This window comes from Opisthocomus hoazin, chromosome 1 (assembly GCF_030867145.1).
Source record: "Opisthocomus hoazin isolate bOpiHoa1 chromosome 1, bOpiHoa1.hap1, whole genome shotgun sequence".
NCBI lineage: Eukaryota > Metazoa > Chordata > Aves > Opisthocomiformes > Opisthocomidae > Opisthocomus > Opisthocomus hoazin.
In genome coordinates, this window is record NC_134414.1 from 116,332,367 (window position 1) to 116,357,217 (window position 24,851).

General features: G+C 42.0%; 1 protein-coding gene across 6 annotated transcripts in view; it reads left to right on the forward strand.

The window, feature by feature from the left end:
* Positions 1–23,069, forward strand: part of NRIP1 (nuclear receptor interacting protein 1) — an 80,174-nt gene extending 57,105 nt beyond the window's left edge. For all 6 annotated transcript variants that reach the window (XM_075433744.1, XM_075433752.1, XM_075433733.1 and 3 more), the window contains one exon: positions 14,053–23,069. In XM_075433744.1, the coding sequence (XP_075289859.1) occupies positions 14,421–17,918 (3,498 nt within the window). In that variant the 5' untranslated portion in view covers positions 14,053–14,420 and the 3' untranslated portion in view covers positions 17,919–23,069. The remainder of the gene's footprint in view (positions 1–14,052) is intronic.
* The last annotated feature ends 1,782 nt before the right edge of the window (positions 23,070–24,851 follow it).

Consider the following 24,851-nt stretch of genomic DNA (forward strand, 5'->3'; position numbering starts at 1 on the left):
CTAGCTGTCATTCATTTTTTTTTGCTATATTGGCTAGCCATTTATTGCAGTTTGTCATTACCCCCTTTCGAAAGACAGCACACTTGGAATGGTTTATGTTAGGCTCCCTGTGCTGAAAGCTTTCGCTCTGCCTGTTCCAGCTCTCCAAAGAGGAATGGAATAGAATTGGGTTTCAGATGTTTTCTCCATGGTGTCACAGTAAGAAAGGGACCAAAACCGCCACTGCCTGCTGATAGCAGCCTACCGCATCCCTGCCGCTTGAAAAGCGGGGGATTTGATCCAAAATTCAGAACTAGCAGAGAGCCCCTTCTCCTGCAGATTATGTCTGTAAAGAGTGTGAATTTGTATTTAACAGGAAAAAACCCCAGCTGCTGCTGACTTGTTTTATTAAAAGTTTGGTTATGATGATTAAAGAAAGTTGTTGGGTTTTTTTTTATAGTGTAAGCATGAGAGAAGACCTAACATGATACTGAATGAACAGTTTTTCACTGTAACATAGCTCAATTAATGTAAAAGCTTTTTCACATATTCACATTTTCTTGTGTTAGTGTACTGAAATAAGCTATATGACCCCAAATATACTTGCTTTAGAGTTTGAAGTGTTGGGTAGCTGTACTGCTGATAAACTAACGTGTTTCCTAGAATGTTTTTGGTTGTGAGATGTCTTATATACGCGTTTTCATATGTGCTTGGTTTGCAGAGTAAGTTGCTAATTTGTTTGCGGATGTTGAATGAACTTCTGTTGTTTTAATCTTGAATCATAATCATCCCGTGATTGTTCTTATTTATTTATTTTCCTTACTAACACTTCAGTGCAGTAAGAAGCTTTATCAGCCTTTCACAAAGTAGGAAGGATAGAAATTCTACTTTGGGGAAAAATACCCAAACCACCCCTTTCCTCCCATTTTGCTGAAAGGGTTAGAAAAGGAGGGACTAAAGAAGAACAGGGTTGTATTGCCCCAAGGTCTACAGCTTAACTCAGTTTGATCTTAAACCAGTGACTGTTTTAAGGTCTGATGAATCGCTGTCAGGGCTAAAAACACCTATACCGTGTGCTGAGGCTTGCATCCCAGGCTTCAGGAGTGATTTGTATTTGGCTCTAGTAGCTCAGGCAATACTGTAGCTTGAAAGGGTGACAGTCTAATTCTTGTGATGGATGTTTTCAAGAAGGAGACAACTTTTTAAAACTTGCCTTTTTTTTTTTTTTTTTTCTTTTTCATTTAAGGCCTCTTCGTTAGTAGTTGAGCCAACCCAATCACACAGATAGAGTGCTGCAAATGTAATACCAATACAAAAATTAAATGGAGAAAAATCAGTAAAGAAATGGTGAAGCACAGCTGAACCAAGATGCAGGAGGGTGTGTGATGGCGTGAAGGTTTTACTGACAATGTCTGAGATGTCCATGTACAAGTGAGTTACGCAGGTCACCCCAAATGAGTTCCAATAAAAGCTTTATACCAACAGGAATGGTCCTATTTATAGACATAGCTTTCTGTCTAAATATAAACTGCTCCCAGTCATGTCTAGACTAAGATCAGAGCTGTGCTGGTGTTGAAAGTGGGGATTCAGAAGGAAGAGTACAAGGCACACTATTCTTTAAATTACTGCTTATTACAATGAGCATCTAAACTTTGCGGCAGTGGTACACCTTTGAATGTCCTATGATGTTCTGTCACCCAAGACACCTTCTCTTCCTCTTGTGTAAGTGTTAAGGTACGTCTGGTGGACGTGACCTGTAAGCTGAATATTCTTCAGCAGGTGTTTAAAGCTGGGAGAATGTATCAGTGGGTGGATGGATGGATAGATCAGTAAATGACTTTCATTGCTAACTATTTTCAGCAGCTGAGTTTTAATGAGTCTCTCGACTGTTGCTGCTGTGTTTAATCTGCTCACTTACTCAGCGTTCAGCATTAAAGAAGCTTTCTAGGAGGTAAATGTTGTCCTGATTACAGAAGAGGTTAGTTTGATTGTGTTCTGCACAGACCTTGTGTTAAGAGTTCTTTTTTTTTTTAATTGAGAAATATATGCTGTGCACACAGATAATTAGGGTAGATAAGCAAGTGTTGTGTTTGGAAGGGCACATCCAAATATACAATCGTTATATTAAGATAAGTAACTCAGACTGCATGAAGTTATAAACTGAGATCCTGATTCTCTAGCAGTGGTCTTACTGTCACATCCTATGTTTGTAAGTGAGTTCTCCTTTTGGATTTGTGATTCAATATGTATTGGCACATAGCTGAATAGAGTGAAAAGGCTGGGAAAAAGTGTCTTCCCCTTCCTTTTCATTTGACCCAAGAGTTCCTCCTTAGTTTGCTCAATACGCTGCCTAACATCTCTTGTCAAAATAAACAAGCACAGGGCAGCTGCTCTTAAAGGTAGGGAATACTTAAAACATGTAATGTACCAATGTGAAGAAAATGTAGTGGTATTTCTGGTAAGTGTACTAAAAAAAATATAATCCAGGAGCTTTGATCAAATGCCAGCTCTTACATCAGTCCTCTTTGTAATCTTTCTTGCTGATCTGTGACCTTGACCTTGTGTTTGTGTTTGTATGTCAAGTCTATTTTAGGGATGGACAAACTAAATTCAGTTTAATAGGATTTATACTCCAGCTTTACAGGATGCCTCAGTAAAATATAAAAATCAAAATATTTGAATCCATTATTCTATTTCCAGTCATCTTTTCATATTTCAGAGGGCTTGAATACATTGACTTTTTTAAAATTCTGTTCAGGAGATTGCTTCTTAAAAAGGGATCTTTATCTCACCAGTGAACTCTTCTAAATTCAGCACAAATATTCTGCCTGGAGGTGGGGTTGCCTCCTGGATAATCTCACTGGTGGCAGTGCTTTCATTTGGCATAAGTGCGGTTCGGCACCGAAAGGAGTAGTCCCTGCGCTCTGTCCTTCCTCATGCCGCTCTCGGTAGTCCTGCGCTCCCACACGGGGAGCGGTGAAGCAACCACTCAGCAGCGCCTCTGGGGTTGCTTTCGATGGCCATAAGGTCTGTAGTCTGACTGGCCTTGGAGGAGCTTTCTATAGGAACACTTGTGTCAGGGCTGGGAAGGTGGCAGGCACAGGCGGCTGTAGATCTGCAGACCAAGACAAGGCTATGCATTTTGGTAGCAGTTTCGCACATAGATCAGACAAAAATTCTTGCAGAACCACCCTTTTGTATCTATTTAAATATGCAGCTTCTGAACTAGTTTATTTTACTTGCTACTAGTGTTGTTGTTCATGGTGAATGAGATGGCCTTTTTTTACTAGAGATCGAGATGGGGCTCACTCGCAGCCCGTCAGGCTCTGATGCGCTGGTGCTGCTTGCGTTCCGCAAGGCTCTGGAGCATGGGCTTAATTTTAGACATACACTAACACGGCAGTGAAGTTGGTTGGTGCAACTGACACATTGGACATAAGGCTTTATAAAGGCTTAGTGAGGCTGTTGGTTGGACAGGCACTGTGAAAGATGGTCCCAAATTCGCTAATACTTAGGTGCAAGTATGGAGCAATAGAGTAATTTTTAATAGGTCTTTTATTTTTAGGGTAATGTGCTATATGTAGAAAATCACACACTTTCTTCAGAAATCAATCACACATCTGTGTTGTGTTGTTTTATACCATTTTTAAATGGGTATGAGCACCTGTTTCAACTTTCATGACATTAATGGAACAAGCAGCAACATTAAATAGTTTTTCTTGCTATTTTGCAATTATTTCCTTCATGTGGCACTCATAAGACATACAAAATGTATTGGTAAGAGCTCTTTTCTACACCTTTGTGATGGCATATTATCTTTTTTCTTAAAATGCTTGTCATTTTTATCAACATAAAATTTGAGAAATTACTTCAAACCGTATACCCTTATATTGAGGGGTAGTTAAACACTTCCCCTTGCCAGCCATCTGCTGTCCATACTATGGCTTTGCGGCAGTGAATAGTTTTCATTGGTTTTGAGCGCAGCCATGAGTCAAATCAGAACAATACTGACTAAGGTTGAGTTGCAGCCCAGTTCCTTTGAGGGTATTATTAACTAACTGATCATCTCTATATACATCCGTATGACTTAAGTCTTCCAGTGTTTTGCTTAGGGATTTATGTTACGAATATTTTCAGAGTAACTCCAGTATAGTGAGATAAGGACTGTCTGTGACATTCTTTACAGGATGTTGTTAGCCTCTTCCCCCCAGGTTTTGCAGAACTTGGTTCTTACATAGTGTCTTTAATTCTGCTTGGTTTTATTGCTGCTTTGGAGAGGAAAAAAATAATTTTTTAAATTGTAATTGAACTAGTAGACACCTTCTTGCTAATGCAGATTTTTCCTTTCCTACTTCACCGAAACTATGGGAGCCTTTTCTGTGTGTGTAGCCTTTAGAAACATCACCTACAATAAGCTGAAATCTCCCAATAGAAATTATATTGCCCTTCTACTCAAAAACACCCCAATAACCCCAAACAAAAAAAAAAAATCACCAAAAAAACCAAGCCCAAAATGGTGTTTTATATATAAACTGCGACTGTGATCCTATACTTTACCTTGCTGTGGAATTACTGTGTATTTGTGTTCGGTTAGCTGAAACCTGTTCTGTTGAAAAGTCTAGCAAGTGGCTCTCATAATGAACCATGAGACACTTGGTCCCAAGCAGATCACAACTCCTACTGTCAGTAAAAGCTGTGCATTACTTTTTAGTGCTTTGTTGCTGTTTGGCCTCTGTGAAACCAATTCTTGGTTAAAGTAACATAAAGTGACTTATCATATGACAAATCACCTAACGTGCAGTTATTCCAACAAATCCAAGAAATACACAGTTGTTGTAGTGCTGTCGATAAATGCCTGTATCTTCAGATCCCTCCAACAAGCAGAAGGTCAGAGCTGTGTGGAAATGCATTATCTGCGTGCTTTGGCATTGATCGTAACTCAAAAGCATGATTGTCCAGAAGAGGACATTGATTTCTTCACTGTATATTAATCAAGTTTCATTCTTGGCGAGTTGACATAGAGGTAAATGCATAATCAGTGATTTGTTTTTGTAGGTGTCAGAGGGAAGGGGAATCTGGTTGTTAGCTTCCTTTTAATTGCTTATTTATAGGCAAGTGGTTTACAAAGATTGGAAAGGTGCATCCTCTGTCTATTCTGTTGTACATTATCCACCCTTTCATCCTGAAAAGAGGTCTTTGTATATGGTTTTGTGCCTGTTTGCTCTTGGTCTTTTGAATAAGAAGACTCGATTAACCAAAAGCCTTTCTGTTTACTGTACTTCTAAGCTTTGATCAACACATTACCCAAGTTAGTTGAGATTTAGTGATATGTGCTATTTCTGGATTCCTGTCCTTGTTGGAGATGGGGTGGGGTGTAACTTTTCTACCTTACCATTTAGTTTCTGCCCTCTTTGTCTTCAGTAGCGGAAGATCATTGAGCTGTGACTCACGGGGCAGTTTTAGATGTCAAATCCTCGATTCTTTCACAGGTGTGAAAGAAAACCATTTGTAGGTTGAAGGTCTATTGCTCTTCATACTACAACTAGCAAAGAGTTGGCAGAGATTGTGTTACTAAGTTCGTGTCTGAGTGTTAGCAGATCCTGATCAAGAAATGAACTCGAAGACACTCTTTACGGTGCCGTTACAGAACAAAGCAGAAATGTTCCTCCAGTAGTATTTATGAGAACAAATATATGTGCGTGGGTCTGTGCTAAGGAGTTAACTGAAAGTTGCGTGAACCACTCAGTTACAGGGGGAAATCAGAAGTTGTATGGACAGGGTGGGGTTTTCCACATGTAAGAGTGATTATTTCAGTGATGCTCAATTCTTTTACTACTTTAAGGTAGGCTGATACTGGCTATTGTTTGAAGAGTGCCAAAAGCATGAAAAATGGCCACACGTGTGATTCATCTCTGAACTTAGCAGAACTTCTTACCACGAGGTTTTGACTTGCAGGCCAGATTTGGATTCAGCTGTGTGCAGTGCTGGAGTGTACTTGTAAACCTTAAGGGCTGCTACTAAGGCTTTCACAAACTCAGCTTTTATGGCAGTTGTGTCTGTCCACCATACCTCCCTCCCCATGTACTTACTTCAGTTGTTTTGGGGCTTCTCTTGTTTGGGGAGTGTTGTTGCATGAGGGATTTGTTGTTGTTTGGGTGGGGTTTTTTTCTTGTTTGATTTTTTTATTTTTGCCCTCCTTACTGGTGGTTGTGTGACGTAAGCTTCAAAACCATGAGTCTTGCTTCACCTCAGGCAGAAATGTGTGCCTGTGACCTTGTGTATGGTGTGCGCTGCTTTCTGGATGAGGTAGAGGAGGTGGGTTGAGTGCCAGCATCGGACGGGTCGCGGCAGACCAGCGCCATGTCGCAATGCCCTGCTCCTTGGGGCAGGCTACACTCCATGGGGTGCCCTGACGCCGGGCTCGGCTTACCCCGGCACCCGAGCTGTCTTGGCTCCCTCCTGCACGGGTCGGCCTGCGGCGCAGACATGCCGCCTTCTGACATGCCGCCTTCTTCTGACATGCCTCCTTCTCCGAGCACCGCCGCGCTCGGGTTGCTGCCCTGTGTGCTCTCGGGGGAGAGGCATGGATCGGGGCTGGGCGGGCCCCCGGGGTCGGGTGGAAGCTGCGATGTGGCCACCGCTGCTCAGGCTGCTGCTCTCCCATGTGAAGATGCTTTGCCCGCCCAGTTCGAGGCGTTGTGACTTCTGCGGCTCTCCTTGCGCAGGCGCAGCCTGCCTTGCCGCCTCCCCGAAAGGCGCTCTGCGTGAATATGAAAATCTCATTGACATTTCCACACCTCATTTAAGTGGACAGTGGAAATACTATATTCCCCCTTGATATATGACGTATCGTCCCAAAGCTCCTGGTTGCCGTGCGGTGGTATTGCCTGGTCTGGGTGAGTCACAGATTCCCGGACTGTGGAGAATCCCCCTGTGAAACCTGAGGAGCAGCGGGACGCTGAGATGAGGTGTCTGAATCCCCCTTTCCACACCCCAGAGGGAACACACCACGAAGGAACAGCCTCTCCTTCCTTACGTGCCTCTGGGACTGCAGTCAACAAGGGCAGTAAGTGGCATTTGCATTTTAACAGTCTCTTAAAAGCCAGAGAGAATCTGAACAGCCTCTACAGCCGGAAGAGTTGGGGGGGTGTTTTCCCCGCTCGGTTGTTGCCTCGCTAGCATTCCAGTCCAGCGGTCTGTCGCGTCTTGCTCTCACAGGAAAAGTCCTTTCTTGTATCTCCTGTGCTGCTGGTTCTGTGCCTGTGACAGTTTTGTGTGACGTAGGGCTTCTCGGTTACTCAGGGTTTGTGTGCTTTCATAAAGTGGTAGACTTGGCATCTCTTTGATCTGCTGCGTCAGCCGTTAACGGGGTTGGTTTTCTGCGGCGTTTTTCAAAATTCCCCCACCTGCGCTGCTAAAATCATCAGGAGGTTTTGACTGGGCTGGTGTGGCTCTGTTCCCGTCCACTCGCCCCCTTCTCCCTCTCCGACACCGAAGAACCAGCAGCGGCCCTGGCTGGTGCCCGAAACCTCCCTCAGGAGAAGGCGGCGAGGGCAGGGCTGCTCCCGGCCGCAGGCACCCCGCGTTCCGGTGGCGCGGGGTTCGGTTGCTGACCCTGCCGTGACCCAACGCCGGTACTGCAGAGTGCTGCGGGGGGCAGCGCGGCCCCCCAGCCTGCAGAGGGAGGCCCTGCCCGGCGAGGCGGGGGGGGGGGGGGGGGAAGGGAGTCGGGGTCTGAGGGAGCGGCCCTGCCCGGCGTGGGTCAGGCCTGAGGGAGCGGCCCTGCCCGGGAGGGTCGGGGCCTGCGGGAGCGGCCCTGCTCGCGGTGGGGACGCCGGCCCCCAGGAGGGGCCTGTGGAGCCCCCCAGAAGGCCTGGCACCCCTCAGGGCTGCTGGTGGGGCTGCAGCACGACTCCCCCTGTGCCCTCCCCTGGCCCTGCTGGTTTAGAAGTGGCAGGCTGTCCTTGCCGCGTTTGAAATGTCTGTCGGAGTCAGTCAGCAGGCCTAGCGAGGGAGTGGATAACGTGCCAAGCTCCGGGGAGGAAGCCTGTTTCTGCTCTCTCAAAGTGGTACCTGACGATTGTAGGAGAGGAGCTTGATTTTTTTTGTTGTTGGTTTTTTCTTTTTTTTAATGAATTAATTGTGAAAAAGGCTTGTTGATTCCCAAGTTCTTCTGAGTGCAACCATGGAAGAATTCACCTGTTTATTGCTGAAATTTGCTCCACAGTCTGATCACTTCTGTGGGTTGGGTTTTTTTCTTCCTTCTTTTAAATTACATTTGCAAAAGGAACCTTCAAAAATGTCTTGACAGCCTGAATCAAAACTGTGAAGAGGTCTCAGCTGCTCCATTCAGCTCAATAGATTTCTGACATAAAGCGAGGATTTAGCAAAGCAGTTATATACTTGATTCTCTTAAAGCACGTGTTGAGTGCCGCTGAAGGACCTGCACGTTTTGGCAGCTCTGTGGGTTTGGTACCAGGGGTTGTTGAATCGGGGCCGTTGCACTGCTTATAACCTCAGTAAACAGAGCCGGCTGAAGTGCTTACACCAGCGCTCTGAGTACATCCTTCCTGCCTGCTGAAACCAAAGAGGTACAAATTGAGTTTAGCAACAAAAGAATCCTGGGACAGCTATTTTCCATGCTCATCGTTACTTCACTGTAAGATTCTGCTGCAATTCCCAGTGCATCTAGGAATTTTTTCTGGAGACCTTTATTTCGTTGTGCTCTGCAGCATTTCACCACAGACTATAGCTATAAGGATGGGGAATCATTTAAAATTCTGTGTTTCAGGTACTTAGTGCTATTTCTAGAGCTGTTGAGCAACACACAGCCTTTAATATATTTATCCCAAATTATCTTTCTGAAGTTTCCATCTATTATTACCCGATCTGGGAAAACAGGGTGCAGAAAAGTAAAACCAGAAGTCAGACAGCCTGTCGGCAGCACAGCGAGTAATTGGACCCCTGGATCCCAAGCTGCCACTGTAATTGCCGTACTGCATTCCTCAAATCTGTAATAATTAAAATGACTGTCTCAGCTGCTGGTTGATGTGGTGGGCTGTAGCCTTTACATTTGGGAGTATGAGAACGGGAAGGCAGTCAGCTAGTGAGAGACTTTCTGGCTCTTCCAGTAGTTTTGAACCATTACGACACTGAATTTATTTAATAACTAGAGATTTTAGTTTCACAGACCAGTTTTGACTCAGCTTAAAAATGGAACATGAAATTACTACAGGAATTTAATAGTCGTTAAAAGAACTCTGAAATGCAGTTAACAAAAATGTTTTATCTGTGCATATGTATACACATCTCAACCTCTATTAATCATTCTAACAATGTGCATGAGTTTGGATAATCTCCCTTTTAAGAAGTCTTCGTGTGGGCAATCTGCTAGCCATTGCCAATTTCCTAAACAAATACCTTAATAATTTCTGTAAGATTTTTCCATAAGATCTTTAGTTAAGATTACAGAAGATGACACCTTCACAATGTGAAGTTTTATGAGTTATCTCCATTAGCTTGTGTATTATTCCAGTAGGAGGACTACTAAACCAGTGTTGTTAATTTACTGTCATTCTGTTCCATTTAGCAAAGGGATTTAACAAGAAATACTAGTCTGGGATGTTGGAAAAATGTCTTATGGATGCCATTTTGCTAGTTTAAATTATGAGCTGTTCTTAATTTCTTAAGTGGCAGCAGCTGAATATCTGTTGGGTTAACTAGGAGGCTGCTGTTTATTTAGAGTCACCAATTAGGTTTTACAGTTGGAGGTATTCGTTAATTCAAAGAATTCTTTAAAAACAAATAAATACCTATTCAGGAGTAAAAAGCCATTGGCTTAAATGTTGTTGTGGTTTTAACCTATTAGAATTTGTGTTCTCAAATTTAATTACCTTTTGTGACAGTAATACTTTATGGTAACCAAAGGATCTTAAAGTTTATTGTTACCGTTCTTGTAAAATCTATGACAGTGAAGTGTCTCTGAAGTTTGCAAACAAAGGAGAACTCCCAACAACTGCAAAAGTAGAAGTAACATTCTGGACATACACAGTATTTATAGTTTAGTGTACATTCTAATGTTCTTTTGTCTTCCCTATTCTGCTCACTGTTTCTCCCCAGACACGTTTTAGAAGGCCGTAGGACTGATTTGACATGGTATGCTCCACTTGGGGAGTGTCTCCCCAGGTTACAGCATTTGTGCTGCGATTCCTGCTGTGGCTTTAGTTCTGTCTAGGTAAACATGGCTTAGTGAGCTGTGATCGATGCGTGCTTTTGGAAGTTCTGAAAACAGTCTCTGCAAAACAAGTCTTTCATTTCTTTGTTAGGATACAGAAGTCTGGGAGAAGACAGTCAAAAGAACAAAACAGAGTGCACATACAGCATTTATGTGGTCGAGAAAGCACGTCAACTTTATCAGTTTATCACAATAGTTAAATATAATTTTTAGGTCTAGAGTTTCATAGATATTAGAGGTTGATATTAGAAGTTAATTGCAAGAAGTTTACTTCAGCCCTTACTGGGAAACACGAGATCTGTTGCTGTATGGCTTTTTCTTTCTCTTCCGTCTTATTTCTTCATATTGTGTGGTGTGTGGTTTTTTTGTTTGTTTGGGGTTTTTTTGGTTCTGATAATTTCTGGAATAATACTGAATAGCGAGAAAAATTATTAACATTTCAGAGGATCCAGGAAAATTCTTTAGTACAGTGTATATGTTTTTAAAAAGTTACTAAATGGTTGCCGTAGTGTCCAGCTAAACTTTAATTTCCAAAGCTGGTTCGATTTTCACATGACCGCGCTTCAGATGGTGGAAGAAAAGTGTGCTCGGTTCAAGACTTGCTGGGAATGTTTAGTTACGAGATTGCCTTCAATCCCTGAAACTTACTACCTGGTTTTTCATCACAAATGAGTGTAGGTTTAGAGACATTTTTTTTAAAAAACGTAATTTCAGTTCTTGACAGAAGACTTCATCACATTTGTGTGTTGTACATTAGGTCATGTAAGGTTTTGTAATGCTGTAATACCTGTTGCGGCACGAGATCTTCAGAAGGATCGCTGATGTCCCATTCCTTATGTGTCAAGTGCTTTTCAGATTTCGTTCTCTTTAATGAAGGCTCCTTTGCATCAACCCAATTTCTGTAAAATTATCAGTATTTCCTTAGCTATAAGTAATTTAAAAAAAAAAAGGGGGGGTGGCAAAACACTTCTTTTTTTCTAGTTATCATATGTAAACTGTACTGGCTACAAGTGTCATCTGAAACAGGCTTTTTGAGTACCCAAGGCATTTGCGTAAATGCATTGTCTTTTTTTAATTACCCAGAGCTGTAGTGAGTAAAGTTTTACTGAATATTGGCTTAATGGTGCATTTGTTTAGGACTTTATCTTAAAGATGACTTGCAAGGCTTGCTATTATCAGATAGTAAGAAATCTTGAAAAAATTTCAGTGTTACTCACTTAAACACAAAACACAGGGTATTGAGTGCTTCTCCTTTTTAAGAACAGCAGGCTGTCAGCTAAATTCCCTTTGAAATATGAAAATGTGGCTGCAGATAAACAGTTTATTTTTGGAAGTTGGGTAAATATTTTCTGGATTAAGTGCATTCCCATACATTGGAGGAAGTAAGTTTAGCTGTGTTGATGTGGCAGTTGCTGGATACTTGACTTATTCATTGGAAACCTTGATTTTTTTCAAGGATTTCGTATTTCTGATATTAGTGTATTTTGGGTTGGAATTCTAGAAAAGCCCACCCAGAGGTACACAGGTTTTTGAAGGAAAACCAAGATGATTGGTAGTTTTTAATTAGATTAATCCACATTTAAGTCGTAGTTATATGTTTGAACAAACACTGTGTCTTCTACAGGTAATTATGTAAATGCTGGTTAATGTAGACTTGTATTTCTGAGAGAAGTACTTAGACCTCAGCAATAACTACCAACTTTTCATTTGATATTTAGATACATGGGTATACACACTTAGACAACAATGCATTGCTGGTGTTTTAATTTTTTTTTTTTTTTTTGAGATAGCTCAATGTTTAGAGTTTCTCTAAATGAATTAAACTCTAGTAAGGGACTGTTTGCCCAGGGGGATATAAGGATTGTTAACATCATGGCTATTTAGTTCTTCTTCCAATTCTTTACTCTTTTCAGATCTGATATTTTTCTGACTTCTAGTTGCCTGTAGCTATTGATTTAAAAAATAGCCTCTGGGAAATCGATCATAAAATATTCATTCCCTTTAAGGAGGCAATGATATTATCTGCGCACATCCTTCTTAAACTTGTGAATACAGGTTTTCAATGGGCTTTTAGTGTATGAAAGCAAACTGCAGAGTTTGATATGTGGAAAGACGCTTAGCTTTGCTCGTGTTGAATACTTATGCCAGTTTAGAACTGAGTGAGTGAATCAGTACGCATGTGCGCTCACAGCCCAGAAGGCCTGGGCTGCATCCCCAGCAGCATGGCCAGCGGGTGGAGAGAGGGGATTCTGTCCCTCTACTCCACTCTGTTGAGACCCCACCTGGAGTCCTGCGTCCAACTCTGGAGCCCTCGCACTGGAAAGACATGGAGCTGTTGGAGCAGGTCCAGAGGAGGGCCACAAAAATGATCCCAGGGCTGGAACACCTCTCCTATGAGGAACGGTTGAGGGAGTTGGGGCTGTTCAGCTCGGAGAAGAGAAGGCTGAGGGGAGACCTTACTGCAGCCTTCCAGTGCCTGAAGGAAGTTTATAAGAAAGCTGGAGACAGACATTTTAGCAGGGCCTGTAGTTACAAGACAAGGGGTAATGGTTTTCAACTGTAAGAGGATAGATGTAGATTAGATATAAGGAAGAAGTTCTTTATGGTGAGGGTGGCGAGGCACTGGAACAGGCTGCCTGGGGAAGCTGTGGCTGCCCCCTCCCTGGCAGTGGCAAGGCCAGGTTGGAGGGGGCTTTGAGCAACCTGGTCTGGTGGAAGGTGTCCCTGGCCATGGCAGGGGGGTTGGAACTGGATGGTCTTTCAGGTCCCTTCCAATCCAAACTGGTCTATGATTTTGTGCGTGGTGTAATGATCTCAGTATTGAACTGTTGTAACTGCCTGAACTGTTCGTGCTATCATTGACCAGTAATATAACTAAAACTGAAGACATGCATCTGGCATATGCGGCATTGTTGTGCTTTTTGTTTTAAAACAGCATTTTGTAGCATACTGCCTTATCCAAGAAAGTATTGAGTAGAGATGTTCTACACTCTTGGAAAATAACAGGACTTCGAGGAAGACCTGGGGGTTTTTTACCATTGTATGTTTAATAAGTGGAAAGAATGTAAAGGTAAAAATCCTCCAGCAAAGGGAGGATTTTGATATCAGGATTTATGTTATATCACCACTTCTGTCACGTGATTCTTCTAATGACTTGTGGTAGTTGGGAGGTGCAAGAACAACAGATTTCCTCCCTGTTGTGCTGTCATACCAGATTTTGCATTACTAGATAGTCCTGGGTAGCAGTGACAGCTTGGTTTCTACTTTCAGCAGTATCATGTACTTGCACACCAAAAATGTACTTACATACATGATGCTGCCTATTCTGTTATTTGAAAACAGGTTCAACATGAACCTAAGCGTTGACTTTAGGCATGCTTTTTCCTGTTAATTCTCCTTTAGAGTGATAGTCTGCATGTTGTGTGCATTTACATAGTAAGAAGAAAGGTTGGTGTAACTGTGAAGTAAAATCTGATGTAATTTTTTTTAAAACTATATTTAGAGTGATTTAAGATTTTCCTTTCATGTTGGCTATTCCTTATTTTCAGCTGTAGGATAGAGAAAATCGGTGAACACTTGTAGCTATACTTATGATAGTTAAGCTCAGTGTTTCTGTAAAACTTTCTGTCTCGGAATTGTTTTCATAAAGTTGTTTAAATTAGTTACCATTTACTTTGTCCATTACTTGATTTTTAATTTCTTCTGAAATGTGGTTATTGCTTATATATCCTGAATGTCTGTCTAAGTCAATGTGTTTTAAAAAGTCTTACACAATTAGATCTTATCCTAAATATTTTCTTTCTGTGTTTTGTTTTTTTGTTTTGTTTTTTTTCACTTAGGAATTTTATGTGCTTGGTGGAGATGGAAAAAGATGAAAAACAAGCTGGCTTCCTGGAGAAAGAAGGCGGCAGATACTTAATGGAACTTTGTTACTGTGGAACCATGTTTTGAGTGCTCCTCCTAGATATCTTTCATAAATATTCTAGATATCAGCAGATTGATACGATCGGACACCTGGCTCATCAAACAGTATACACTGGAAGAAGCCTGCCTGGAATATGTCATTTTATATTGTTTCTGAAAGTCTGTGAGAAAACACTATAGACATCTACCGATTATTTCTTAACTCTGCATCTTGATTCAGCTACAGCAAAACTAGTCTTTGAAGTGAATAGAACCAGAGCCTTTTTGGAAACTTCTATTGAACATGACTCATGGAGAAGAGCTTGGCTCTGAGATGCACCAGGATTCTGTTGTTCTAACTTACCTAGAGGGATTACTAATGCATCAAGCAGCAGGAGGCTCAGGTACTGCAGTTGACAAAAAGTCTGCTGGGCATAGTGGAGAGGATCAAAACTTTAAGATTTCTGGAAACGTATTTCCCAGCTGTCAAAGTAATGGTCCAGTTCTTAACACAAATACATATCGGGGATCTGGCATGCTACACCTCAAAAAAGCAAGACTGTTGCAGTCTTCTGAAGACTGGAATGCAGCAAAGAGAAGGCGCTTGTCTGATTCCATTGTGGATTTAGATGGAAAAAAGGAAGCTTTGTTAGCTGGCATGGTTGAAAATGTGCCTAAAGGCAAACAGGATAGCACATTACTTGCCTCTTTGCTTCAGTCATTCAGCTCTAGGCTACAGAGTGTTGCTCTGTCACAGCAGATTAGGCAGAGCCTTAAGGAGCAAGGGTATTCCCTTAGCCATGATTCTCTGCAAGTGGAGAAAGATTTAAGGTGCTATGGCGTTGCGTCCAGTCACCTGAAGACTCTGCTAAAGAAGAGCAAAGCAAAAGATCAGAAGCTGGACAACAGCCTGCCTGATATAACAAAGAACCTTCCCAAAGAGAGGTTTATAGAATCGCCTCATGCCGTGCAGAGCGGACCTAAAGTGATAAATGAGCCACTGTCATGTGCTGCAAGATTACAAGCTGTTGCAAGCATGGTAGAGAAACGGTCTAGTCCTGCTGCTTCACCGAAGCCCAGCGTAGCATGCAGCCAGCTAGCTTTACTCCTTTCGAGTGAAGCTCACTTGCAGCAGTACTCCAGGGAACATGCTTTAAAAGCACAAAACGCCAATCAGATAGCAAGTGAGAGACTTGCAGCTATGGCCAGGTTACAAGAAAGCACTCAGAAGGATATTGGCCAATTTGGTTTAGCAAAAGGAATGACAAGCCATCTCAATGGTCAGACAGGATCATCAACCAAAACTGTATCTAGCAAAAGCAATGTGGCACCATTTCAGAGTTCAGCGGGAATCATGCATTCGCCTCCCAAAACTGCAGGATACAAAAGTACTTTGGAAAGGAGTAACCTGAAAACCTCTCCCAGCAACAGTTTGCTCTTGCACCTACTGAAAAGCCAGAACACCACCAAACATGTAAAAGGGCACGAACAGAGTGAGAGAGCCAGCATTTTTGAAGACAGCAGCACACCAACAACTATCGATGAGTATTCAGACAACAATCCTAGTTTTACAGAAGATGACAGCAGTGATGATGAAAGCTCGCATTCTAACTGTCTTCCTATAGACCTATCCTTTAAGCAGAGGACAGATAAGCCAGATGCAACTCCGTCTGCATCACTGGATAACCTGACTCAGTCCTTGCTTCATAACTGGGATCCAAAAGTTTCCTGTCCAGAGAACAAGGAAGACAAAGACACTCCAAAGGCCTCTAAGCTGAATCCCCATCAGAAAGTAACACTACTGCAGCTGTTACTTGGGCATAAGAGTGAAGAAAAGGTAGACAAGAGTAGTGACCCTCAGGGACCACACAGTGCAGCTGATGTGGCAAAATTCACTGTACAGACTGGTAAAAGGACTCCTGTTACTGACAGTCCCAGTGCAAATCGCATGACTCCGTTAAGCACTCCGCCTTTGCTGGCTTCTGCAAAAGCAGACTCTCCTATAAATCTCTCGCACCAGTCGTTAGCCATCAAGCGTAGCTCGCCACCGTATGCCTGCAGCATCCAGCCGGACAGGCTGGTGAATCCCGCATCCAAACATTTGATAGACCTTTCTAAAAGCAAAGAAATGCAAGGAGCCAAGCTGAGCAGAAATGACAGTCCCCAGAACTCTTCGGCGTTCAGTGCCAGCAAGCTCCTGCAGAACCTGGCTCAGTGCGGCATGCAGACTTCCATGTCAAGTGAAGAACAAAGAGCTAGCAAACAGCTGCTCGCAGGCAACACGGATAAACCTGTTGGCTTGATTGACAGATTGAACAGCCCTCTGCTTACGAATAAATTGAGTACGCATGAAGAAAGTAACAAAATATTCAGTTGTCAGCCTGCACCCGCTGAACAAGGACTTCCAGGTTCGGAAATAGAAAATCTCCTTGAAAGGCGCACTGTCCTTCAGCTGCTTCTGGGAACTCCCAATAAAGGTAAAAGTGAAAAGAAAGAGAGGATGCTTTCAAGAGATGAAAGTTCTCAAGAACAGGCAGATAAGACTTTGAATGAGCAAATATTGACGGTGAAAATAAAAACTGAGCCATCTGAAGAATCAAATGTTCCTTGTAATTCAAATGCACAACAAGTAAGAGAGTGCAAGGGTAACAAATTCCAAGGATTTGCTCATTCGCTGCAGAGAAACACAGCTGCTTCTCCAGCGTCCGAGGAGTTGAAATCTGAGCCTCTTTCACCTCAAGATTTCTCTTTTTCCAAGAACGGCCTGCTAAGTAGGTTGCTGAGGCAGAGTCAAGACAGTTACCCTGCGGATGAGCTGGACAGAAGTCACCACCGAAACAGCGAGCTGACACACCTTGAATCAAAGAGCCTGTGCACAGTACCGAAGAAGAGGAAGCTTCATGCTGAGCCTTTGGAAAGTCCGCTAAAAAAGATGAAAAGTAATGTGTCTGATGCTGCAAACAATCGTGCTTCTCCTACCGAGGCCCTGTACGGGCCTTTGCTTAACCAGCAAGAGCTGAAATTCAGCAGAAGTGATGCTGAATTTAAATATGCTGTAAGTCATGGTTCAAATAACGAGAGTGAAAATAGGAGTTGGTCTAGAGATAGTAAAGGCTTTAATGTGTTGAAACAGCTGCTTCTCTCGGAAAACTGTGAGAGAGATCTGTCACAACATAGGAATAACGTACTAACGGAGGGCAGGAAAAAAGGAAACAAAACCAGTGCAACAATTAATAAACCTGAATTCAGCATTTCTTCAGTAGGTGCGTTAATGGGAAGCCCTGCGCAACAGAACAGTTGTGTAGATCATAGAACATTTCAGTATCCTCTAGCAGTAAAAAGTCCTGCCGGTTCCCCCTTCCCCGAGTACAGGGAGTTGGGGAGCACAATGTCTAGGCTCGAGTCCGACCAGTTTAGCGTGTGTCCCATGCCCAGTGAAAAAGGGCCCATCAGATGGGTGATCACAGGTATGGACAAGAATGGTTACGAAAAAGACTCTCCGAGACTGACCAAAACCAATCCGATATTGTACTACATGTTACAGAAAGGCGGCAACTCTGTTAGTGGCCAAGAAGCACACGACAAAGAAATCTGGAATGAACCTTCCTTTAGTGATAGTTCAACTCATGTTACAATCAAAGAGGAGTTGACATCCGATGCAGAGCTTAAAACTCCTTTTAGTAACTTAAGAAGCCCTTACAACAGCCATATGGGGAGTAAGACCTCTCATCAACATGGTGTGAATGGAGAAGTGCATGGACTTCTGGAGAAAGTGCTAACAATCAAAAAAGAGCCAGAATAAACTACAGCCTCCTCAATGAGTTTACAATCAGTGGTTTTGAATCTTTGTTTAAAAAAAAAAAAAAAAAAAAGTAAAAGAAAAAATAAAAATGAGTACGAACTTGACTACTGTATAAATTGAGCATGATTTTAGAAAAGCATGGTCTAATTGAAACGTTTTCATTTGATAAACTTTTTATTTTTCTGGTGATGTTATTTAAAATACGTGTAGATAAAATTTGCTTTACAATAGATTGTCACAAGGAAACTAGAAAGGTTGTAACTTGTACAAGACATTTCTGTATGCATCAGATTAAGTTATGAGTACTCTTTGATCAGAGTCTGATCAGGATCTGCAAGTTTTTGGTATAGCATAAAGTGTAAGCGTACAGCCTAGGTGGTGGTAATGCTGCGTTTCCTCCCTCCCTGTAAAATAATCCTTATTTTTTTGGAAGCCTGAGCATAGAGACAGTGTACTTTTTTTTTTTTTTTTGAATGTTTAATATGTTTAGTGAAATTTTAAAAATAACTTTTAAGAAATGGAGCGGTCCGTCCAAGGTATTAGCTCGTCATATTGGAAAACCTGTGTCAGTGTTAATAATTGAAATGCACTGAAATGTATTTTTTAGTGCTTCCAAAATTTTTATTGTTATTTTTGAATCTTGTTTGTGGTCCTGCCAGAATAGTGGTGTAAAATCTGTTTTTCTTCCTTGCCCTGCTCTTGATAAATGCCTTCCTCAGAGTCCTTAGCCATAGTTATGAGTTACTAGTTAACGATTAAGGGTTTTTTCAAGTTTTTTATACAAAAGGCAGATTTTCATCGTCTGTGGAAGTACTGCATGAGTCTCTTTATTGGCGCGTTCCTGTCCCTTCACGGCTTAAAAGGGAAAAGCCAAAATGCCTCTTGGAGTACTGCGACTAAGAAAGCGTAGTACATCTATTTAATGAAGAAAATGGTGGAAAGTTTGTGAACAGCGGCTGAGCGGAATTGTCAGTTCAGCGCCATCCCGCTTCCCCAGCAGAAGAGCACCAACTGCACTGAAGCAGCACGTCAGACTTCCACTCAAAAACGGGGCAGGATTTTAATGAAAAATGTGTTGGCCTCTTCCTACAGCCAGGGAAAAGAATCCATATTCTGCCAATATTTATTACTCTCTGAAAGGCTGATGCATGGTTTAATGCACTACCCCTTCAGTGCAGAAAACCTGGTTTTAGAATAATTTTTCAGGTTTCGCTGAGGATGAAATTACGGTTTTGTCATGTTCTGTAATGGATAGTGGGACATGTCTGAGAAATCCTCCTCTGCCCTTTCCCTCAATCCCCACCTGTGCTGTGATTTGTAACATCTGGCAATATCAGCCTGGGATGGGAGTGACTGAAAATTGCGGTCAGAGCTGAGACACCTTAAAAGAATTGCTGGCTGGGAAAGAGCCATGCGGCTCTGCTTTCCTGTTAACACTGTCAGTGGTAACTCCATTTGCAGCCCTGATTCCTCACGTGGGAGCAGGAGGACAAAATCCAGGTCCTCTAAATTAGATGCATTATTGGCAACCATAAGTTTTGCTGAACTTTTTACTCCCCTGAAAAAAAAACGTTCTCTGTAGCTTCTGATTTCACTGATAATCCCCTGTGCTATCAGCAAACAGCTAAGTAGTTGGCTTGCACGGATAGTGAAAGCTACACTTGGTTTTAATTTTGACCGTTTTCACCACTGAGGGCCGATGACATGACAAAACCGCTGTTTCTGTCCATCTCGTGTTTGCATAGCAGGGATGAGTGATAGGGCGTTTTGCTCTTCTCCTTTCTGGTTTGGTCTCAGAGATCCTTTTCCCAGACTGCTGGCTTGCCGAGACGGAGCGAGCTGTTGTCCCCCTCTCATCCTCTGCCCCTCGCCTGGGATCAGTTTCCCTTCTTTCCAGTGCAGTCCCTACCGCAAGGGACTTCTCCTGTCCGCCAGCTGGAAAATACACCACTATTGTGTTTTACTCCCCTGGGGGATACCTCCTTTTAGGGAACACACGTATTTGGCAGTGTCCGATATAAAACATTCCCCCTGGTTTATATGAGAAATAACAGAGCAATCTAAATATATATTTTTATGTTATTTGGGTGAAGCGTAATATATTAATGGGCTGTACAAAGAAGATTTATATTTTAAGACCTTCACACAAATCTAGTATCACTTTAAATGTCATTGTCTGGAGTATAATATAAAAATAAAATTCTGTTTGTCTTTAATATTGCATTTATAAGTGGCCCAATGACAATTCAGATGTCTCATAGAATAATCATTAAGGAGATAAAATATATTTTGGATTGACAGTGGAACTGAATTCTTTTTATATGAGTCAACCCAGCAGAAATATTAAAAAGATGGTATTTGTTCCATCCATTAAGTGTCTCTTAAAGTCTTAATTGATTATTTTTCTTGAAACAACATGTATATAGCTAGGAGATATATACAATGTAGAATGATAGATGGTCCCCAGAGTAAATACAGGGCTACAATTTACTTGAAGGGCTCCAAGCAAAAATGCAGCTTGAATGGATGTGAAATAATCTGGTTGGAAAAACTTAATCAAACAAAGTTGAGATGAAAAGTAGAGAGGAGAGACTAACCCTAACAAAAAGTAATATTGGAGTCTAGGAGTGTGCTTACCTATGTATTTATTCTATGGTAGTCTATTGCTATAATATATACTTTTGAATATTAGTTTTTAAAGTTTTATAAAACACTTAAGTTAACTGGTCAAACTGTTAACATTTTAATGATTTAGCTTTCTTTTTAGGTGATGGTAACGAAAGGGTATTACCATTCTCACAGACGTCAGTAAACTGTAATACACAAGAATCTAAGTTTAGGACATGGTCTTCATGGACCTCTTGTAGACATTGCAATCTCAGGCAGCACGTGACGTAAGGATGAGACCCTTCAGAGAGGGCAGGGCATGCCAACTGAATGCACTTCAGACAGCTGCTAAGAGGGCAGCAGTCCTCCATGTGAAATTCTCCAGTATCACTGATGTTACCCGTACCTAGGGAAGAGAGATTGTCTTTAAAGTCTACGCCATCTGTATTTGCAGCCTTTAAACCCGAGGACCTGAGGCTTTTTTGTCATTTGTCTTGTAGCATGGGTGAATAAAAAGAAGTCGCCATCATTCTCCTTGGGGTCTTTTCCCTCTCAGTTGTTCCATCAGAAAAGGGAGGTGCAGGAGCTGGCGTTGCTGCACCAGCAGGAGGATGTTTTCCCAAGCACCTGGAAGATCCTTGATTTGCACCAGTCCTTGTAGATGAATGAGAAACCAAGGTCATGCGTTGAGTAACGCTTGGCATTCTCAGCAACTCCCGTCTCCTTGGTTCAATGGACATTCACTACCTGGATATGGATTTCAGCTGTCCCCAGTATACTTCCTTGGTCTGTGGGAGTGGAAGCTTCACAGGTAGCTCTGCAAACTCGGGAGGCTGAAATTTCAGCTAGGCCTTTAGACTGTAGGTTTGAAGGAAAGCGAGGCCTCGTCAGGTGACGCCAGCAGTAGCTGCGTAGGCAAAGAGGTGCAGGACTGATGGGTGCTGTTGTCTGATCCCGCGATCAGAGGAGTAGGGAGGGACGGGAGGAGATCACATCCCAATTGTTGCTGGGTCAGACTGCTGGGGGAAAACTGCCTCTACCTCATGGAGCAGTGAAGCAGCGAGTTAGGCATGTGTCTATACCACACTTAAAGCTGTAGTTGCAGCCCCTTGGGACTTCTGCCTGAATTAACTTTAACCTCACTTAGCTCAGAGCAGTTGCAGCAGCAGCAGTCTGGTTGCCGAGAGCCCAATGCCTGCTCGAGGGGGCATCTGCAGGCTCGTGCTGCTGCACCCGCTGTGGTGGTGTAGCTCTCAAGCTAGCTAGATCTGGGGGTTGACTTGTAATTGCCATGCAGGTATGCCTTTTCTTTCCAGAGGAGAGTGTGTGGGGCCGAGAGAACCAGGTTTCTAGTGTCTCCTCTGCTAAAGTTTGAGGGAACGATGGGGGGTAGCACGCGACCACAGACTCAAGGCTGCGTTGCTGGAGGGCTTCTCTGCTGATGCCACGTATCCAGGTGGCTCAGTCTGAGGAGTTCATGAACATTACAAGATCAAAAGGGAATTCAGCCATAACTTTCACTTTTCTTAGCCATGTACTCTTAGTAATGTTTTTAAATTTTTAATTTACAAGTGTTTTTAAAAGAAAGAAATGAACGGTTTCAATTTTCCCTGTTAAGTGTTAGTGAAAGTAACACAGCTCTCATTGACGTCAGTGACATGATATTACCAGTTTGTTCTCTGCCACATCTTACAGAGGAGTAAACTGGTAAGTATATATTATATATATTTATATATAATGTAAATATATTGACTTGTTACACCTATAATATGTTGAAATTGGTTTTTAAAAGGTGATGTAAATAGTGGTTTCCTTAATGAAAAATACATATTTTGTATTGTTCTAATGCAAAGGAAAAAAACCTTTTAATCTTTTTTGTTATGTATATTCTATGTACAAGTGTAAATATGATCGCATAGGTTTAAAAACTTTTGCATGTATGTATACAGTTGCAAGTCTGGAAGAATGTATAGGAAAATACTTTTATTTAAAGTTGTGATTACCTGCTGCATGAGAAGTGCATGGGGGACCCTGTGCATCTGTGCGTTGGCAAAAAAAAAATGTCTTAATAAGTCAGGTCAGTTCAAAACACAACAGTATTCCACTTCTGGACATGACTTCTGCTGTGGTATTTTAGCTTTGTGAAAGAATGTGCTTCAAATCAAAAGGGTCTGGGAAAAAAACCGCAAAACTACTTTTAAAACACCAAGTACTCATACAACTATAATCAGTCATGTAAGTTCAGGACTCCATTTTACGTAAGTGAAATATTGTACCAGGACTATTCCATCCCTGTAAAACAAAGGAATATTGATTTTCATTGCCATACGTAAGAATTCGGGATTTTACGGCAACCAATTTTATTGTGATGTGTCTTCAGTAATTTATCTAACTGGTCTCATTTTTTTATTAGAAATTAATTTCCTCATGTGATGTCACAAAACTGTACATACTGCAGTGTGAAGTTTTTTTAAATCTTTCAGTGTTTACTTCCTGCAGAAGATTTGAATAAATGAAAAAAATGCATTGTCTTGATGGTTTTTACATCTGCTTTATTTCATGTGTGTTTTCTATTATTGGAGTGTTAGTGAGCTTTTTGCATCAGTGCTGTTAATATAACTTTCTGACCACAAAAATATGTCAAGGAACTTAGGGACACGCATAGCCTTCATCAAGGCCACTGACTGGAAGCGGGGAGTCATGGAGCTGGAGGTGAAGCAATCTAAATCAGATTAGCAGGTTTACTTTACAAAGTACTGTATTATGTTTTATTCAAGCACTCTTCTGCTCATTAACTTGAAATCAGTGACCATAAGGTGGAAATGTCTAAATGGGAATTTTCCTGCGAAAATCATTTTAAGCAAATGTTGAAACTTTTTTCAGGTCCCCTGTGCAGGGCCAGAAAGGTGTGTTTTCCCACTGAATTCTGCTTTGGTCCATATCCCAGAGAAGACTTTGTCCTTGTATTCAATTAAAGTTCTTAAGAGAACGCGTAGATAAGTGAACACAACTTGCCCGAGAAGACTGAATGTTAACAGTGCACTTGCATTATATTTCACAGCTTCTAAGTTAGCTTATGACATCAGTGCAAATGGTGGATTTCAGCATCAGTGCAAGTGCTGTTTCTTCAGAGAGTAGTTGTTCCAAGATGTACAGGTGCACCGTGTCCGGAGCTGTACAGTTGCAAGCGAGCAGGTGGGTCATGACTGTCTTGGGTGACAGTAACAGCTATTGTCATGAATCAGCCTGTGTCTTCTGATCTGTTAGCAATAAATATACATGCATGAGGTTCTTTTGGAAGCTTTCTGGAAAGCATAAACTATAATCCATAAAGTTAGTTTAGAAACAATAGCTCCAAGTCCATCGGTCTCAGCTAGGGCTTCGTGAAGTACCTAGCTGAGCATTTTGATTTTTTGGTATCCTAAATGGAATAGAACTGGGATACTGTGTGTCTTTGGCTATCTCTTTGGATGTGTTGTCTTAAAGTGTGTATATAATGCCACCAGTCATACTTGGCTGTGCTCCAGAGGGAAGAGAACCTGGACACAGCTTCTGCATAGACCCTTCTCTGTGTAAATAGGCTTGCCCCTGATTTGAGGAATGAATGGCTAAGCCAAAATACAGCCACATGAAAAAGCAATACACCAAAGGAGCCAATCTAGTCTTACAGTGGCAGTGCAGCCTGGAAACAGTCGCTGAAATAACATGCTTTCTCACTGACTTGGTTCTTTGGTTTTTGATTCTAGCAACCAAGCAAAACCAATGGTATGCCTGTATTTCTCAAGGCATGATGCCCAAGGGCAGTTCCTTGGAGCACCTGAATGCTACTGAGTTTTGTTTTATTTCTCTGGGGTTCAGGCTCTCGTCACTTCAGTAGACTTACTCAATGTATTGTGCTGTAACACGAAGTAAAACCTGCTTTGTGTCTACCAGAACAAACAGGCCTGTGGAGTTGAGCGTAGGCTACGCTAAACAGGCTGTGGAGTGACGAGGATGTTGAACGGGTGTCAATATTCTGAGAGGCATTTTACTCCGACTACATTAACAACATTTTCGTAGTGGTTTGTAAGATACTCACTCAAAAATGCCTCAAACTGCCAGTGAACTCTTTACAGACAGACCCGTGGTCATGTAGACCTGGTTGATCTTCAGTTTGTTCCTCAGAATGAAAGATGCGTGCCATGTTCACGATTTTTCACAAAACAGCCACTGGATAAAGAAATTAAAGTTTTTGTTGCAGAGATTTCGAAATGTGGGGGGAAAAAATAGCAATTGCGTGCACAGGACGTGGCAGCGCAGTCTTATGCTCCTCAGTGAAGCTGATCC